The 18,264-nt window shown below is 43.1% G+C and overlaps 1 protein-coding gene across 2 annotated transcripts in view; it reads left to right on the forward strand.

The window, feature by feature from the left end:
* Positions 1 to 18,108, forward strand: part of MLLT1 (MLLT1 super elongation complex subunit) — a 32,373-nt gene extending 14,265 nt beyond the window's left edge. Inside the window, exons 4-12 of one of the 2 annotated variants that reach the window (XM_055706913.1) lie at positions 650 to 793; positions 2,427 to 2,552; positions 4,372 to 4,917; positions 8,616 to 8,703; positions 9,514 to 9,625; positions 10,944 to 11,043; positions 11,263 to 11,334; positions 13,057 to 13,128; positions 13,642 to 18,108. In XM_055706913.1, coding sequence (XP_055562888.1) covers positions 650 to 793; positions 2,427 to 2,552; positions 4,372 to 4,917; positions 8,616 to 8,703; positions 9,514 to 9,625; positions 10,944 to 11,043; positions 11,263 to 11,334; positions 13,057 to 13,128; positions 13,642 to 13,770 — 1,389 coding nt within the window. In that variant the 3' untranslated portion in view covers positions 13,771 to 18,108. The remainder of the gene's footprint in view (positions 1 to 649; positions 794 to 2,426; positions 2,553 to 4,371; positions 4,918 to 8,615; positions 8,704 to 9,513; positions 9,626 to 10,943; positions 11,044 to 11,262; positions 11,335 to 13,056; positions 13,129 to 13,641) is intronic. The other variant, XM_055706914.1, reaches the window with a different exon arrangement.
* Positions 18,109 to 18,264: the final 156 nt, after the last annotated feature.

An 18,264-nucleotide genomic window follows, 5' to 3' on the forward strand; every position in this document is an offset into this window, starting at 1 on the left:
TTCCTGTGCTTCTGCAGCAGGTGGAACAAAACCAGTGAGGCGCAGATGATCCCCAATATGCATACAAACTCGGGATTTCTTCGGTGAAAGTGCCCTTGGAAAGTTCAAAAGCCTAGGATATCTTCCCATTCAGCCTCTGCAATATGCATATTGAAAAGGATTTTACAAAACAAGTCATCCTTTTACCATTGCATTTAATCTTTTCTCAGTACCCACAGAGATCCTGTGAGTTCAGAAGTTGTTCTTTCTCTGGGTAAAGGATTATGCTTTTCTTAATATTGATGCTTATAGTTCAGTTGCTTCCCAGAGGAGATAAGATCTGAATTTCGGTGAAAACAGGATAGTGGATAAAGCTTGTGAATCTGCTTTCCTAGGAAGACTTGAACAGCTTTAAACAGGCAATTGTCAATCAGTATCCTTGTCTGTGTGTTGCTTTTGCAGTGAAAAGCCATGCCTGAGTTTCTGATGAACAGTACGTTAACTTCAGGCACCAACAGTTTAATTTCTGGCTCTCTGATCTCATGATGAAAAACTGTGAATGCAACACTGAGTGGTTTATTTGGGATTTTCAGACATGACTGTTTGATTCCTCTGACATAGGGTGCTTGCCAGATTTCTTCCGTTTTCCCAAAGTCTGTCTTGTTTTTAGGAGGAGCCAAAAAAGGTTTGTTTCACATACGACCTGTTCTTAAATTTGGAGGGGAATCCACCTGTGAACCACCTTCGTTGTGAGAAACTGACTTTCAACAACCCCACCAAGGAATTCAGACGCAAACTCATTAAGGCTGGAGGGGTAAGTGCCAAAGGGATTGGAGATCTGAAGAGGTTCTGCTGAAATGTGTAGTGATCTCGTTTTGCTCTGAGGTTTCTTTTTAGCTGCAGCCCAGCAGGCTACAATTTTCTGTGTTCATCTAAAGGATGACCCAGCCAATTTTTACTCCTGGTTATACGACTGAAGCACTTGAAGCAGAACTAAACCATTGCTAGTGTGATTGGTGGCACTTCATTTTTCAATTTAAATGTGACCATTAATATCAGAGCAGTAAAACCCCTCTGGAAATGGAGATCTGTGGATGTGGCACACTGTCCATCAGGCAGTTACAGTTATCTGTGACCTTCCTAGTGTTGTGAGCTGTATCAGTGTAGAAAAGCTTAAGAAAAGGGAGAGGCTTCTAATCTATTCCTTACTCATTTTTGCCACAGGAAAGCTTAATACTTAGTGCTTCCTAGTCAATAAATGTCCTCTGAACCCAAGGTCAACTCCTTGTGGCTTAGATAATAAAAAAGTAAGAAAAAGTGTTGGAATATACAGTGAAAATGGGTGTGGGAGGAAAAAAAAAGTACTCTTGAAGATACGGGTTGCCACAGCGGATGGACTCTTACTTCTGGGAAAGTAATATGCAGTGATAGACTAAAGAAATGATCTTCAAATAACTACAAGGTAAATGGGTACAAGCCACAAAGTACATGAAATTTTTAACTACACAGAGGATGTCTTGACTGTATTCTGTGACACCCCCAAATATGGTAGTGTTCTCTTCAAGGATTTTATTTAAGTTGATCTTAATTGCTGACTAAATTTACTTCTGAAAAAACATCTTTCTAGCCTGAAAAAGTAAAAATGTTGTGGGGAAGTTTGTTGATAGTAGATCTCAGGAGTGGCAAGTATTCCAAGCTGATCTGTCTGGAACTTCCTTAGTGTGCTGGTGTTTTTCTGTATTGGGCACAGAGGAAGGTGCTTATTTCAGCCATAGGATGGCTGGAACATCACTTGCTTTCTAGGAGTTTCACACTACATTATTGCATTCCTTACGTATGAAGGTGTTTCATCTGTGAATCACTTTTGATGCCATCTGTCCAGTGAAAATTTTTGTCAGGATTATTCTGACAGAACACAGGGGAAGTAAGAGGGAATGTGTTTCATGGAGCTCAGTGCTTGGTGTTAAGATCTTGTCAGGGGAGAGACTCAGGGCCTAGTTTGTTCTTTTTGTTCTCTCTTTTTTTTTTTTTTTTTTTCCCTGAATGAGGGAATTCAGCTTCTACTAAGTTGATGAAGTCTTGTTCATTCCTTCCAGATCTATATTGCTACCCTTTTGCAGGATAAGAGCATTAGCAGCAGAACACACAGTTCTTGTCCAGTGCTTTATTGCCTGCTTGTGCTCAGAATATTGGCGTTCCCTTTGGGAAAGATACTTGATACTGCATGTTGCCTTTTTTTTTTGTGTGGTTTTAATGTTCTGTGTTTGAGGAGTTGCCTTGAAACTGAGCATTACCTAGACAATATTTTTTTATGGCCTTTAAGCAGGGGAAAAAACATTCAAAAGATGAATAATAGTGGCTTAATTGAGCGAGTGACTTAACATAATCATGTGTTAATAGTCCATGCAACTTTACTCATACATAATTTTTCTCTTCTTTATTACTAGGTAATGGTAATGCCAGAAGGAGCAGAAACTGTTTCAAGGCCAAGTCCTGATTATCCGATGTTACCCACAATACCGCTTTCTGCCTTCTCTGATCCCAAAAAGACCAAACCATCCCATGGGTCAAAGGTCAGTGACTCATGTTTTTGTGTCATCCTGAGGTGAAGAAGCCTTTCAGGACTTGCTATTAAGAACTTGTTTAGCAGCTCTTTCCAGCTACTTCTGATTCTGAAACCTTCTTGCTTGTACTCTGTAGTTCACTAGCTAATGGTCTGGAACTTACCATAATTTAGGAGGCCTTTTTATGATTTGCTAGACTTCTCTCCAGGGAAATATTGAAAAGAAAATTAAATGTCCAAGACAGAATTTTTGGTGAACCGTATCTTTCTCCTGATTTGCTATGCTATAGCAGATAAAGTTGAATGAAGTCCTTTCCGATTACTCTGACTTGTATACTTGATGCTGAGGATGAATTATGTGCATCTTTCCGTGCCAGTCATGTAAAGCTGTACTCCTGAGTCCTTGCCTACTCAGCCTTGCTGCTTAGAGATGGAGTCAGTGCTTCCTCTGTTGTTAGGACTGCTTGGGGTAGTGGTGTAAAGAACATAAAACATGCTGCACTTCATCAAACAAGTGATTTCAAGATTTGACGTTTGCATCCAGCAGTATCTAGTTCCTGAGACTTCAGGAGCACCTTAGGTTTTCTTCTTTCACTTATGTGAGGAAGCTATTTTTGTATAATTCTACATAGGAGAAACAATCCACAAGCAATGTGTTTTGAAGCAGATTACATACACTTTATCAGCCTGAACAGTCACAAATATTAAGAGCATTTAATTTTATAGTATAATTCAATTTTGATATTCATTTTCTTCAGGGCTCTAAACACTTTGGGCACTTCAGTCATGCTTTCTGATGTTGATGTTATGAAATGGAATAAAGACTGCTTTCCCGTTAGTGGCTGATTTAATTTTGGTCAGGAATTAAGCATTAGAAAACACAGAAGAGAAACAAAGGGCTCTGACACAAGCTCTGGTGAAAATTGCCAGTAGCTAAAGAGACAGTGGTGTCCTGCTTCTCTTCCTTCATGTGCACGTGTGTTTGCATCTCAGGGTGTCCAGTTCGTGTGTCAGTGTCTCCCTACAAGACCCACTTCTGTAAGTGTTTTAAATTCACTTAGAAATTGCAAAGGAAGTACTCCTTTGCCTTCGTGCACCCCTGACTGCTGGGGTGGGCAGGGTCCTAATGATTGGTGTCTTAAAGCTCTTAATAAAGGTGATAAAATGCCTGCTGATATCAGAGACTTTGGCTCTCTTGTGGTTGTGGGGACTTCTGGTATTTTTGCCAGGCTGCAGTGGGGTTGATGTGGTGAGTTGGGGCCTAGGCTGCAAACATAGCTTGCATTTGACATGGATGTGATATAACCTTAAAGAAACCTCTTTCTTTCTTCCCCCCCCCCCCCCCCCCCCCCCCCCTCAAATGTGGCGTGAGGTATAACTTTGTGTTAACACTGCTAGACTGAGTTTCCCCTTATCTGGCTTCAGATATTAATCCTGCAGATTAAATCTGAACTAAACATCTGTAGTGATGGACTTGGCAGTCCTGGGTTAACGGTTGGACTTGATGATCTTTAAGGTCTTTTCCAACCTAAAAGATATTATAGATGTTTATAGACTTCTGTTTATAGACCATGGAAAGGAAGAGGCGTTTGTGAAACATGTTTTGTCCTGTCATAATGTAGATGTTTAAGTGCCTACTGTCAATTTCTGTCCATCAGCTTTAGGGAATTCTAGATGTTTACCTCAGAGGTAGATAAGTACGTTATGCATCTGTGGGTGGATGTCTACATGAGACAAATGCTTCAGTGATTTATGAGAATGTGTTTTATAATTCTTCATGGAGCTTCAGTTTTGTACCTACCTTGCGTGTTTCTGCTGCTGAATTTTAGGATGCAAACAAGGAAAGCAGCAAGGCATCCAAGCCACACAAAGTAACCAAGGAGCACAGAGAAAGGCCAAGAAAAGACTCTGAGAGCAAAAACTCCTCCAAAGACCTTGAAAGAGAACAGAACAAGCCTTTGAAGGACTCCTCCAGAAAACCAACTGAGAACAAACTGCCTAAGGAGGAGAAGGCACCTCCAAAAGCTGCTTTCAAGGAACCAAAACTGGCCGTGAAGGAGACCAAACTGGAGAACACTTCTCCAAAGGGTGGGCCGCAGCCGGAGTTAAAGTCTTCCAGCAAGAGGCCCTCCAATGTGGAGTCACCAAAGCCTAGTGCCAAAAAACAAAAAAAGAGTAGCTCCAAAGGGGTAAAGAATATCCTTGGGACATCTCCCAGAACCTCGTCTTCCTCATATCCAGAGAAGAAACAAACCAAGGAGATGAAGAATGCCAAAGTGGAAAAGGTAAAATCAGAAAGTGAGGCCAAGGAGATCAAAAAGCCTGTGGAAATGGAGGAGTCGAATTCAGAGGATGAAACTTCTTTCAAGTCAGAGGTGAGTAGGGATTTGTCCTTTACCAGAAATTTTAAGCATGCTTTTTAAATCCCTGCATGAAAAAGGTGTTCAAAAATCTTCCCTCAGTCAAGATAGGGAACCAGATTGGCAAATGCTTAGGCTGGGTTGTATCTCAAATAACTCTTCTTTGAAAATCCTATCAGTATTAATCGTTACTGCTACCTGGTTTACCTCCCGTTTAGATACGCAGTTCTATTAAGGTTTATCTGCAGGCAGTTTTCTAAAAGCCAGAGTTTAAGGTTATGGTCTCTCATTCATCCCTTGCAGTGACATTTATAGAGCTAGGGTATAGTAGGCATAGATACACTTTCTGTCTGCCTATGATAACATAATGTTTTTGAACGTGAGCTTAATTCCGAAAAGGAGAAAATAATTTCAGTTTTGTTTCTGGAAAAAAAAAAGGTATTAAAATGTAAATAAAACCCCCTATTCCTGACGTGGCTTGTGAGAAATGTGCTATTGGCTACAGCTCAAAATACAACCACATGCCACTAAACCTAAATAAGTTGTGTTGTAAAACATAAAAGAAATTGTTATTGTACTACTATTTTTAAAAGCTGTCTAAATATTTTTCTCTTTTTACAACTATGAACATTACTCATCCTCTGTCTTCTAAAAATCATTTTCCTAAAGAAGGCAAAAAGAAACGTGGGAGGGGAAAGACAACTTAAGTCCATACTCTCTCTACTTTTCGCCTGTATATTTTGTATTTGCTATAAAGAAGCCAGATAATGTCACAGGAATTTCTGAACAGCTTCCTACTGACCACTTTTAGAAAGATTTGTTTGACTAGAATAAGTCTTCTAGGGACAATTCATATTATGATTTAATCAGCACCATGATAAAGTAAGTAGTGATGTGTTTATTTCAGAAAGGATTTTTTTGCAAAGGATTCCCAGCAGAAGAGTTTATTGGGGAAGTGATAATTCAAGTTACTCTGAAAAGATATTTTTTTTCCAGATTGATTAAATGTATAGCTTGTACATTAAAAAGAGGCAGCTCCTCTCCACTTTGGCCTTATACCTGAAGCACATCAGAGCGTAGCAAGCCCGTCATTTCTGTACCAGATACATGGCCCTCACTGCGAGCTTCTGTACTCTGTTGATCTCTGTTAAGTCCTGAGTGTCTTGTACTTCATTATTTCTTAGGTGTCATCCATCCCCTTGGGACTCACCATGCATCTGTAAGCTGATAGTGCTGTTTAGACTGTTCCGTGAAACCACAAACTGTGGTTGTGGGTCCACAGCGTCTGCTGCAGTCCTGTCCTGCCCCCACCAAGCTTTGTATGCTTCTGTGTCCTCTCTTGCACCAGCTCTTGTGTCTGTTGGATGCTTGACAGAGGTATTTGAGTGCTAGCCCAGAAGGAGGGTAGGAATACTCAAGAGTGTGGTGGAGGGGGAACCATGGCAGCTGCCAGTCAGATCAGCTTAGGTTTCCGTGGAACTTGAAGCTTAAGGGTATAACTGCATAATGCATTGGCATCGGCAGAGCAGGCTCTTTGAGTTCCTTTTCCGCCCTGGGGGGTTCTTTTTGGTCCCAACGCTGCAGTTTGCTACTCCATCGTTTGTACTGGTACAGCTGTTTGTGGATCTGTGTGGTAAGCCACATCACTAAAGCGAATGAGCAGCTGGAGGTGGACTAGGGCCCGGAAACTCTTAAATCAGCTTTGCTGCTGCAGCCAACATATTGTGCAACATGCTCTGAGGCTGCAACTCCACGATTGCTTTGAGTTGACATCTTTGCAGGCTGCTGTTGAAAGGAACAGTCTTGCTCTCATTTGTGCTGCTGGCATGAGAGCTCATGTGACTTGCAGGAGGCTGGAGGAGTTTCTCCTTCCATTTCAGTCTCTGCTGAAAGTTAGTTGTCCTTTCTTTTTTTTCTTTTATTTTTTTTCTTTTATTTTTTCTTTTTCCTTCCCCCGTCAAGTCCAGTTCCCTGAACTGGCCTCATGCTTGGCTGCCTAAATGCTAGTGCTGACAAAAGGGAGAGGCTGAGATGTGAGGACAGGATTGCTTTTTTCCATTGTCGGCATGTGCTTTTGTCATATCATGGTGACAGCAACTGCAGCCTGAGCATGCAGAGCATGTCCAGCTGGAGGCCTCCTCAGCGGCTGGAATAGCTGATAGGGTTAATGGCAGAAGGAGAGATGGGGTCTGTACAGCTCCTGACTTCAGTCCATTCGGTCATTTTAAGGGAACACCTGTTGGATTTTCAGAATGAAGGATGTTAGGGTTGAATCCGTGGGTGAGGCACAAGAACAGTGCTCCCTTATCTTGAAAATACTGCTCTTTACTTTCATGTTGTAATTTTTCTAAACAAATAGGGCTGCTGCGGTGTGCCAATATAGCAGATATCGGGATTGTTAAATTATTCTTCTTTGCTGCTGAATAATTGACAAGGGTTGTAATCTCCCTTTTTGACATTGTAAAAAGGCAGAGAAAATAGTTGAATAAATGAGATTCTTAACAATACTCAGTGATAAATTATAGGGGAGGGTGGTAGTGGGATGAAAGTCCTGCCACCACTTTCACCGCTTTCACTTATTAATGCCCAAAGCTGCTGCTGTGCCTCTTTCTACCTGTGTATGATGTTTTTATAATAATGACGTTTTGTAATAAAAGTTATTGTTCAGTGGGAAGGTATGTTTTTTCTAGCACCAGGATTTGGTAGTGGAAGTAATAGGTGGAGTCTCAGAAATGGTGCAATGAAGTTGAAATGCTGCATTTCTAGGGAATTACTTTCAGAAAGGCAAAATAATATTACAGTACAAACTAGGTCCTGCTAATTACAAAAAAAAATATCTTTAGGATGGTTGTAATAGTTGCTGCTGCTATTGGGGATGAAATAGTTGCTTTAGCCTTCACTGCCACCTCGTGGTCCTTTAAGCTACAGCCTATGATTGTTGTACAATATTTGGTTTTATGTTAAAAACATATGTAGCAGTAAAATATTGCTGCTGGATGCTGTTACTAGCAGTAGCTCATCATATCTTTTTAGTCACTCTTTACTGCATAGTATGCTTCTGGCATTTCTGCTGAATACTGACAGTCAGCAGAGCTGGTTTCGCTAGAGTTTATCTGGTTTCCGTTATGCTTTCACAATAAAGTGGAAACAGTACAGAGGATCACTCAAACTGGTGTAGAAACAACTGTTTTGAGGGTATACTAATAAATTGGAACTAATTTTGGAGTTGAGTGAGCTAGTGAGGGTAGGCATCCTTTCCGTCTTTAATGATCAGTATGGGGTGTTCAGCAGGAATGTTGGTGGGTTGCAATAAATACAATTTTCAAAGCAGTCTTAAAAAGTGTCTAGGTGATACGCCAGTCATCTTTCACATTGGAAAGTAAGGGATTTTTTTCTTAGACATTTTTCAGATGCTATATTTCATCACTTGAGGCTATTTGAAACTAGTGGCATGAAGGGTGTTGGTGGAAGCTGTTGATGCTGCTGCCCAGGAGTGCTGAGTTACAGCGTGCCAAAGTTTTCATAAATGTTGTTTCTATTCACCTTGCATTTTGTATATTGTCTGTAATTCCAAGAACTGCATTCAGTGATGTATGATGTTGTAGAGTGCTCAAATGCTTCTGTCTCACTGTGCTTTGTGCTCTGCACTGGTTTTCTGTATTAGAAAGGTTAAGATTCTTTTTCTTTTTTTTTCCCTTTTATGGGGGGTTAAGTCTGTCCAGTCCAGCCCTTCCAACTCCAGCTCCAGCTCCGACTCCAGCTCTGACTCTGATTTCGAGCCATCTCAGAACCACAGTCAAGGTGTGTTGCAAGAAATAAAATTTGTTAGAATCTTCCTTGCGTAACCTTAAAAGGCTCATGAGAATTAAATCTGTTTCCCCAGCACCATATATAAGGCTAATATGTTTCTTGTATGCAACCATGTGTTGAAGCTGTGACACTTCAGCAAGAAAAGGCAATAATGTCATAGCGTAATCAGGAACAACTATTTTTCTTCTTTTGGCAGTCAATTTATGCGTAGGATGTCTCTCTGGATTTGGTTCTTTCCCTGTTGACTTTGGCTTCTGCCTCTGTTTATAAATGTGTTTGCTGCTGCTTGATCTATAGCGTCACCAGAATATTTCTCCTCCAATCTCATATGTTTTATTAAAAATTGTGTGACATTCATCACTTTGCCAGTGCATACCATAGCTTTTCACATTCCTCCACTGATAATCCAAAGAGATATACTGTGGCAATAGTAAACGTTCTAACCTTAGCAAATGCTCTGTTGCTACAAGTACTGTCCCTTGAGTGGCATATAAAATAGTCCCCAAATGCAGGAAAAATGTGTCCCTTTGTTTTCGTTTCAGAGGAGAGCGGGAGGGTTTGGGGGAAGGCTAGGGTGGCTTTATAGCAGTTGTAAAGTTTTATCAACTCTGCTTTAGCTTTGAGACTGGAATAAAATTGTCTTTTAGCAAGATCTTTGTGCAAGAAGAAAATAGCAGTGACATCTTATTGGAAAATTGTCATGTATCTTAATAATAACTAGTCCAGTTTAGATCAGATAGCTCGGATGGAGTTCTGCCGCATGTGTCCTGGTGTTGAATTGCTTTCTCCCTCTGATCCCAGGCCCGCTGCGCTCGATGGTGGAAGATCTGCAGTCAGAGGAGTCAGATGATGATGACAGCTCCTCTGGAGAAGAGGCAGCAGTCAAAGCAAACCCAGTCAGCCGGGATTCCAGGTGGTAAAAAATCAGGAGGAAAAATGTTTGTTGTCTTTTTGCCTTCCATGTTTGGTATTTTTGAGTGCCCTCCATTTGGAGGGAGAAATCAAAGTGATGGGGCTATGCATGAGAGGGAAGTGTGAGAGGAGGAGAGAAAGGGCAGATGTGTGGAGTACTTCACACGGGGCGAGGACACAGTTGATGAAAACAGCAGGATGAGAACAGAATTGGATGAGGAGAGATCACTGGAGCTCAAAGAGAGGAAGCCACTGGGAAGTGGTATGTGTTGAGCTTGCAGGTGTTAGTGACTGAGCCCCTTAAAATAGTCACCTAATTGTCATCTTCAGATCTCTGCTGAGCTGAATGGCGTGTGACACCTTTGATCTGCAGAGATTAGAGAAGTGTTATGGAGGCTGTCAGCATGTGTGGTGCTTCTTCCTGCATGTGACTGGTACAAAACTGAGAAGTCTTAGTCTTTGCTGATAGTGCGTGCTGACAGTTCGTTACTTGACTCCTATGAGATTTGCTTACCAGCTGTTTCCTGCTTTAGTCACTGGAAATAGTTGAATTTCATCCTTCTCCCCTCAGGAAACGCTGTTGTAGCCAAGACCTGGAGTCTCAGGCTGAATATTTGAAATGCAATGCCTGGCCCAGATAACAGCTGCAAATTTGAAATTATGCTTGTGTTCACCAAACACAACAAAAAAAATCTGTTGCGCTCTGTCATTATCAGCTAAACAGGATTAGAGAGACTTCGAAGGATATTTTTTAGACCTTTAGGAGAAAGTTAATAAAACGGTTTTCCAAGCCCATCAAAAGTAGGACACCTGCTATAATACATCTGTAAGGCCACGAGAAGAATGAGTATAAATAAGAAATCTCAAAGATCGCAGCAGAAACACTAAATGCCCCCCCTTTTTTTTTTCTCTCTCTCTCTGTTGCCTGTGTTCTCAGTGGAAGTGTTAGTAAGCCTCTCATGCGGGTACTCGGTGACCTTGGAATGAATCACCAAAATGAACAGTTGCCATTTGTGAAAATTTGGTGGTCCTCACTCAGTTGTTCTAAGGGGACTTGTGTATGAAAGAGTTGAACTGCCAGCTGTAATGTGCAAACTAAAACTCACTGCTCTGCCTGCCCAGAGAATGGAAGATGGCAGAGGCAATACAGCCTGGGAAAAAAAGGGATTCTTGGAAGTTGCAGATTGACCGTTTCTCCCAGACAGTTCAGTAGTCTGTAATAAAGAAGAGAACGTCACTTAACTCTGCGTGGTTTAGTTGACAGCCAGGTAAGTTTCCTATTGCCTGGTGATGCTAATTCTCTGCTGCTTGTTTTTCAGACTGAGCCTTAGTGACAGCGACAGTGATAACAGTGCAGATTCCTGCCTGCCGAGTCGAGAGCCACCTCCTGGCCAGAAACTGCCCCCAGCAAATAACAAGGTATTGCATCCTACCTGCCCGCACAGTGCTGCTTTCCATCACTCTTGGTTCCTGTTGTGTTCAGTCCGTGGTGTTAGTTCTCACTTGCACCAAATTTTCCCTATTTCACTGTCTTCATCAGGCAGGTAATTTCTGTTCAGTGCTGTGCATCCAACCCATTAAACAACCGTGTTGTCCTAAGTAATACTAGTCTCTAATGTTGATTTCTTTTACCCTCAGGCATCTGGAAGAAAAAGCCCAGAGTCCTGTAACAAGCCAGAGAAGATCCTGAAGAAGGGAACATACGACAAGGTACATTTGAGGGTTTGCATGTCATAGAACTGTTGGGTGCTCCCTAACATTTCTGTGTAGAAAACAGTATAAATCAGCCTAGCCTGTTCACATTGTTCTGTCTCGGCAGGTTAAAAGCCTGAGTGTAATGAAAAACAGATGTGGAAAGGACAGACTTTGGAGAGTGACACTGCAGAAATTGTGTATATTAAATAGATAGACCCCCAAGTCATTTCAATATGCAAAACGTTAAAATTGTTTTATTTGTTTGCCCTTTGTCTGAACCAGTGATCTAGCCACTGCTGCAGTGGCGAGTGCCTCTTCATTAAAAGGCAGTTTTCATCTGTCTTTGATCTTACAAATGAAGGACTGTTTGATGCTCTGCTTTGCTGGTTTAGTTAAAACCTTTGTTTGTTCAATGAAATTCCCTTCCTTCTTGCCTCCAAGGAAAGCGGAGCAGTGTACATGCTTCTAGAGAAAGCGTGGCTAACTTGCAAGCAAATTGCCAAACCCCAAATTGTCCAGAAAGTTCTCCTACTGGTTTTTTCCTTAAAGAAATCAATCAAGTGGGAGCTGAGTATTTTTCCTTGGTCTAATCATTGAGGTCCTTACAGTAATCAAAGAATCAGTCTGTAGCTCTCACTTTTCTTTGTTAGCAGGAGAATATCACACAGGTTAATCACTTAACGTTAGGTGTAAGTGTGATCATGGAGATACTCGCGTGAGTTTCCTGTTAGCTACAGCATCTTCCACTGTTCATCATAGCTGAGATGGCTTATCTGGGGCAAGGTTTGTAGATAATGGTATATTTTATTAGACTACTTAACGCAGATAGGAGAGGACACCGTTGAGAGCCATTGAAGAGAGTGCCTGAAATGCCATCAGCTTTTCCAGCCTTTTTCAGAGGTTTTATAAAAGACACTAGCTGTCCCAGCAAGCGTAGCACTCAGTACTGCTGGGGTGTTTGGGGGGAAAAATGCTTTTCTCTGCGTGACTGTACCCAGGGGGTGGGGGGCCCTTTGGTTTTTGTTTTGCCTTGACACAATTACTTAGATGAGTTCAGGTTTGCTGATAGGGCCTGAGCAACTCTGGGGCAGCTTTATGGATTAAGATTCTATGCCGTGAACAATAGCGTGCCAACAGAAACTTGCCTTGTTGGCTGCCTAAGTAATACAAAACATAAAGAAAAAACAAACCAATCTTATATAAGAGCAATTAACATGTTGAGCTTGTAAACAATCCTGCATTTTCCATTGTGGTGTCTGTGAAACTACCTTGGGTATATGGTGCACTCAAAGAGCTTTTCCTTCCCTGCACACAAGTCATTGTTCAGCAGATTGCTGGGGTGTTGGTCACCGATGCAGGTATTTTCAGGTAGTGAGTAGTTTATTAGTACAACCTGCTGATGAAGAACTCGCACTGAAGTACACCTTGGTGAACGAGGTCCTCTAAACTCAAAAGGTTCTGACCACTTGTAAAAGCTGGTTACAGGTGTTTGCTTAATGGTGGTGTTAAATAGTCTTGCTGATGGTCTTCAGACCATCCGTATTTATGTGAAGGCTTTAATCTCCCAGTACTTGATATAAGGATGGAGGAGGCAGTAAAAAAATTTAGGGAAAAACTGGGAATAGGAACATGTCTGCAAGGGCCTCAAGTTCCTCTGATCCTCGCTAGGAAAGTCGCTTTGGCAGTCGTACAAACACGCCACGTATGTCACTGTTTCTGTTCATGCCTCCTTTACAGGCCTACACTGATGAATTAGTGGAGCTTCACAGGCGACTAATGGCACTACGAGAGCGCAATGTGCTACAGCAGGTAGAGATCATTTGTCAGCTTTCTGGCAAGCTGTTGTACTCTGGTAATCTTTGTGTCCAAGAGTCTCAGCCGGACCCCTGTGATGCTTAACCTTTCACTTGCCTCTCCTTCACGAGAGCGTCTGGTTCGCTTTGAAAGCAAAGATACGTAGAAAAAAAAAAACCCCACAAAACCAGATCTGCATGCAATGTTTTTGTTGGAAAAGATAGAGAAGTGTGGTTTGTGCATCTTTCCTTTGCCAGCGGGCCCAAAGCTGGGCTCCCTTGGCTAATTCAGAAGGAAAGAAGTGTGCCCGTGTCACATTCAGCACCGAGCTAGTCAGGCGTGCAGGAGGAGCTGGTTTATTTTTTGGGGAGAGTATTCCCTTCCTGTTGCGAGACGTTCTCATCTCTCAGGCTATTCTAAAGGGATGAGAAAGACTGGATGGGTTGCTTGGTATCTGCTGGCCTTTCTGCTGTAGTTAATCTTTATGGGGTCTCTGTATACATCGTTGCTTGTCTCCTTTCTGTACAGATTGTAAATCTCATTGAGGAAACCGGGCATTTTAATGTTACCAACACAACCTTTGACTTTGACCTCTTCTCCTTGGATGAGACAACCGTCCGTAAGCTGCAGAGCTACTTGGAAGCAGTAGCGACATGACGCTTGGCCTTAGAAGTAGGCTGCTTTTGAAACCAGAAATCCCGTTTATTGGTACCAGGAAACGAACCCATGGAACTAGGCCTTCTTATTCTCTCGATTCACCCGAAGCACTGCCTTAGAGAACAGCCATGCTCGATGAATGCACAGCCAGCTGCACTTTCTTGTAGGCTTCAAACAAGCACCCATATTGCTGAGTCTGTCCTCCCTAGCTTCATAAGTATGCTTGGGCACAGGTCCTGAGTAGAGCAAAAGATGTGCTGCACTTAGCCGCACAGTGTGAACTTTTTGGTTTTACTTCAAGCAACTGTGTTTTAAGAGCACATTTTCAGGCGTCTCTGAGATCTGAAGAAGTGTGGATGATGTTTTCTTCATCAAATCTAGGGACCAGCCTGCCTGCGGAGAGCTCTAGTGAGTCCCGTTCCCTCCAGCTCTGTGAAGAAGCGTTCGTGCTGTGTAAGTAAGATTGGCTTTTACAAAGCTAGCCGAGAGACTGATGACAGAGGAGGCCTCCCGGGGTCCTGCTGGTCTGCTGCAGAGGAAAGGGGACAGATCCCAGTTTTGATCACTTGCCAGTTAGTTCTGCCACGGTTCGGTACAGAGCACTGCTGTAATTTGGCTCCCGATTCCTACAGGGCATCGTTCCACGCGCAGGACCTTCAGCCTCCTGCAGAGACAGTTTGTGCTCTTTGAAGAGGCCTCTAGAATCTGCTGTCTCCTGCTGGGGTTTTGAGATGTCTTGTTTGTTGATCTGAGCTCCTAAACAAAGTCTCACTCCTTTCAGTCTGCTTTAACTGTAATAGGACTACGAAACTGTAAGCTGTATATTTTATATATATATTATATATATGTATGTACTGTATGTATAAGAAGGGCCTAGTTGGGTCTTATGATCTTAAGGGTGTGTTTTTCTGTTATGTTTTTTAATGGCTATGGCAGGGGAAGGGCGCTTAATAAGATTTGACTTGTTTGTTAAAATGCCTCTTGTGGACAATTTCTAGTGTGTGGAAGCTGAACAGCAATCTTCAAAGCATTTCGTGCTCTGGAAGGGGCTCACCTGTCGTCTTCTCATTTGTCAGTGTTTAATAACTTTGCCAAAATACGTGATTGGTTTTGTTCTATGTTCTCAAAGAGGAATCTCCTACAGTGGCCCCTATAGTAGTGGCTGTACTTTGGGAAAACCAAAACAAGGGAGAATTTTTATCTTTGGACGCACCTGGAAAACGCTGATGTAAAAAACCAAGTGAAGTCAGGTTTGCTTCCTCCTCCCTTTCTCGCCCTGCTGCCTGGCCAAGAAGCGGCAGGAAACAGTAAACACTAATCCGGAATCTTTCCTACGTTCCTAGTTAAAACTAGTATTGACTTCCACGTGTTGTCTAGGTGGGTGTGACGGAAGTCCCATAGCTTTCATCAAGACTGCATTACACTCCCGTTCCCTAAATTCAGTCAGGGGTTGGTTTTTGTGTGGGTTTTTTTCTCTCTCTCTTTTTTTTTTTTTTTTTTAAGAATTGCTCGGTTTCCCCAATCAGTGTGTAAGCTTTTGCCAAATGTTCAGTGGGCTGCAGGCAGCGAGGAGGGGAGCAGCAGTCCCGAGGAGCCTCCTGCTCGTGAGCGGCCCTCCGTACCTGTGAAAGCCCGGTGTGGGAGCAGGGGGGTTGCATCACGCCAGGGTTTGCTGTCCCTTCTCCATTACGAAATTGCGGTCCCTTGTTTTGGGTTATCCCTTTCTTTATCATGGAAATGTTGCAACTAATCAACTTAAGTGGCAATATGATGATAAGCTTGTTTGAGTTGGGTCATGTTGACCCGATTCCCATTAATTTTGTCTTTGTACCATCTTTCATGTGTCGTGTGTGTGTGTATATATATATATAAAAAAAAAATCAAGCTCATGCCAGGTGCAAACCCTGTCTCGACAGTGATCTCAGCTGTTTTCTTTCTTGATGGACAATGCCAAGCCTGGATAGAAATCCTGTGCAAAAATGTACACTGAGAAGGTGGAGGACAGTGGGAAGAGGAGGAGGAGCTGCAGTTCTGTCCTGGTTGGCAGTGGGATGCACAGCGGTGGAGGACGGAGGACGGCAGACGCAGCCCACGAGTGTCACAGACTCGCCCGTGTTCTGCGTTAGGTGTGGTGGGTACGTGCAAGCTACTCACGGTCTCTGTTGGGCCTGTGGCGTGGAGGAGGCAAGCCTTGTGCGGTCACTACAGCCCCAACCTCTGCTCCCTGGGCGTGCAGGGGCCCCTGGCACGTGGTGCCTCATGTCCGCTGCCCCCAGTGAAGCAGGGGTGTTGGTGATGTGGTCCCCGAAGCAGTAGGAGCGGCGGTGGTAGCCAGCCTGAGCCCAAGATCTCCCGAGGTCTTTGCCTCCTCTTTCCACCCGGGCGACCTGCTCCCACAGCTATTGCATCGGTCTCGCCCATCCTGGCAGCACTTCATTTCTCCTGGGACTCTCAGTAGCTTCCAGAGTCACCCACGAGGGATTGGAGGTGCCACCTCCCTTCTGCCCCCTTCTCCTGTAACGCTCCGAACGGTCGCGCTGCTCCCAGCCAGTCCAAGAACACGCGTGGGAGGGTGTTCCTGAACTCCGCTGGAAGGGGCCGCCCGCGGCCGTGGCATCACCTGTCCTGGAACCGACTTTATTCGTGAAGTCTAATGAGCATTGATAAGAATTTTGTTTGGTTTTTATAAGAAGTATTTTACACATGGATTTTTTTAGACTGTTTATAGTCTCCTTGAAAACCTGAAATAGGATTGTTCCCCCAGCAATAGTTCTTTTCCATTGTGTGCACATGCTGATTTGTTACTAAAAGGTTTCTTGCAAGTACTTAGTTGTTCTACAGAGTTGTTGTTTTTTGGGGTATGTGGTAGCGTCGGGGACCACAGGAGGAATGACTCTGCAAAAAAGAACGGTCATGTTTGGGCCTCGTCTTGTGTCCCCCTCTAGTTACATATGAACGAGTTCCCTGTGTAGATTCTCTATAGGCTGGCTGAATGCTGTTCTGAACATGCCGTGTACAGGTATTTGTGGATAAAGTGTTTGTTCTTGTGTCACTCTTGAGAGCATGGATGGATTATTGTACTCTAGGAAGGAGGTGGCAGTGCTGCTGTCAGCATTGCTTCAGGTCTTCGAGGATGTGTAGTAGCTTGCGTTGTTAAAAAAAGGAAAAAAAAAAATTATCCAAAATTGACTTCTAGCCATAATGGTTTTTCCAAGGAAAATGGACAGAACTCTGTTACTTTTCAGTGTCCTTCGTCTTGTTACTGAAGGCGTGAACAAGTGCTGAGCAGCCTGAAGGCTTTCAGAGTCGTGCTGAATTGAGTCGTGTTGGAGGTGAGATCAGGATACAGCTTCTCCTTTGTCCTTGGCCTTTGTATTAAAGGGCAAAAGAGGGGTCAGGAGTGTTTTCCTGCTGTCTTGGTCTGCGTATGTATTAAGCCTTGAGGCTTTGATTACTGACATTTACTGTTAAAAAGAAAAAAAAAATGAAAAAAGAAAAAAAAAGGGATAGTAAGGCTGGCTGGATTCCAACAGACCAGCTGAGGAGTATTGGACACGTAGGTAACGAGACTGGCTGTGCTGCGGTCAGGCTGAATACATGGAAGTGCAATGATTTTGCCACCAGTTCTATTGCAGTGTGCGGTGGTAGCATCAGAACTAGCAAAGCAATTGATGCAACAATCCAGAAGCAGTTTTTGTCAGATCTTGAAGGTATTTGATGGTGAGAGAGGTTGAAACTTCCCTTACGGAGCTTGCCCCGTCACGTTCTCTGCAAGCAGAGACCCGAGTTGCTCTGGTTCTGCAAAATTTCAGCTGCCGTGTTGGCGAATGCACTGGAGCATGGTGGGGATACTGGGAGCTTCTCTCTCCTGGCCCCAGCGCCTGGCACTCACTGGCTGGAGCGCTGCTGGCGCCAGCCCTTGTGCACCTTGCACGAGTATTACTTCCAAAACAAGGAAATTGATCGGTGTTGCTTTCCCCGGGGGCGCGAAATAGCCATCAAAAACTGACAAGATGAGTTTGCACTCCTAAAAGAAAAATGTAAGTACTTCAACTTCTAGATAATTTTTAATTGTATTTCTGCCTAGAGCCGAGGTATTAAATACCTTGTCACTTGAGGATTTTAAAAGTTGTGTTGGGAAATGAATTCTTCACTCAGCTGTAAGAAATTCAGCTGGCCCAAGACTAACTTCAAGATTAAAAAAAAAAAATAATCATGTTTGTAATACGTTACAGGATTGTTTGTCCTGAATTTTAAACTTTTTGTTAAATTTGTGGAACTATGGAGGAATTTTCTAGAAAAAGTGAAATAAAGTAAGATGGAAAAGTAAAACTGCAAGCATTTTTCGTTTGTTGTATTTGCTTCTCCAGGGACAGCGATGAGGCTTCCCTGAAGCGCCGCCGCCCGCCCTTCAGCTCTGCCAGCCCCTCGCCTGCGGGCAGCGCTGGGGCATGGCTGCTGGAAAGCGAAGGAGAAGGGGGCTTGTTTTGGGCG

This window comes from Falco cherrug, chromosome 4, assembly GCF_023634085.1.
Source record: "Falco cherrug isolate bFalChe1 chromosome 4, bFalChe1.pri, whole genome shotgun sequence".
Lineage (NCBI taxonomy): Eukaryota > Metazoa > Chordata > Aves > Falconiformes > Falconidae > Falco > Falco cherrug.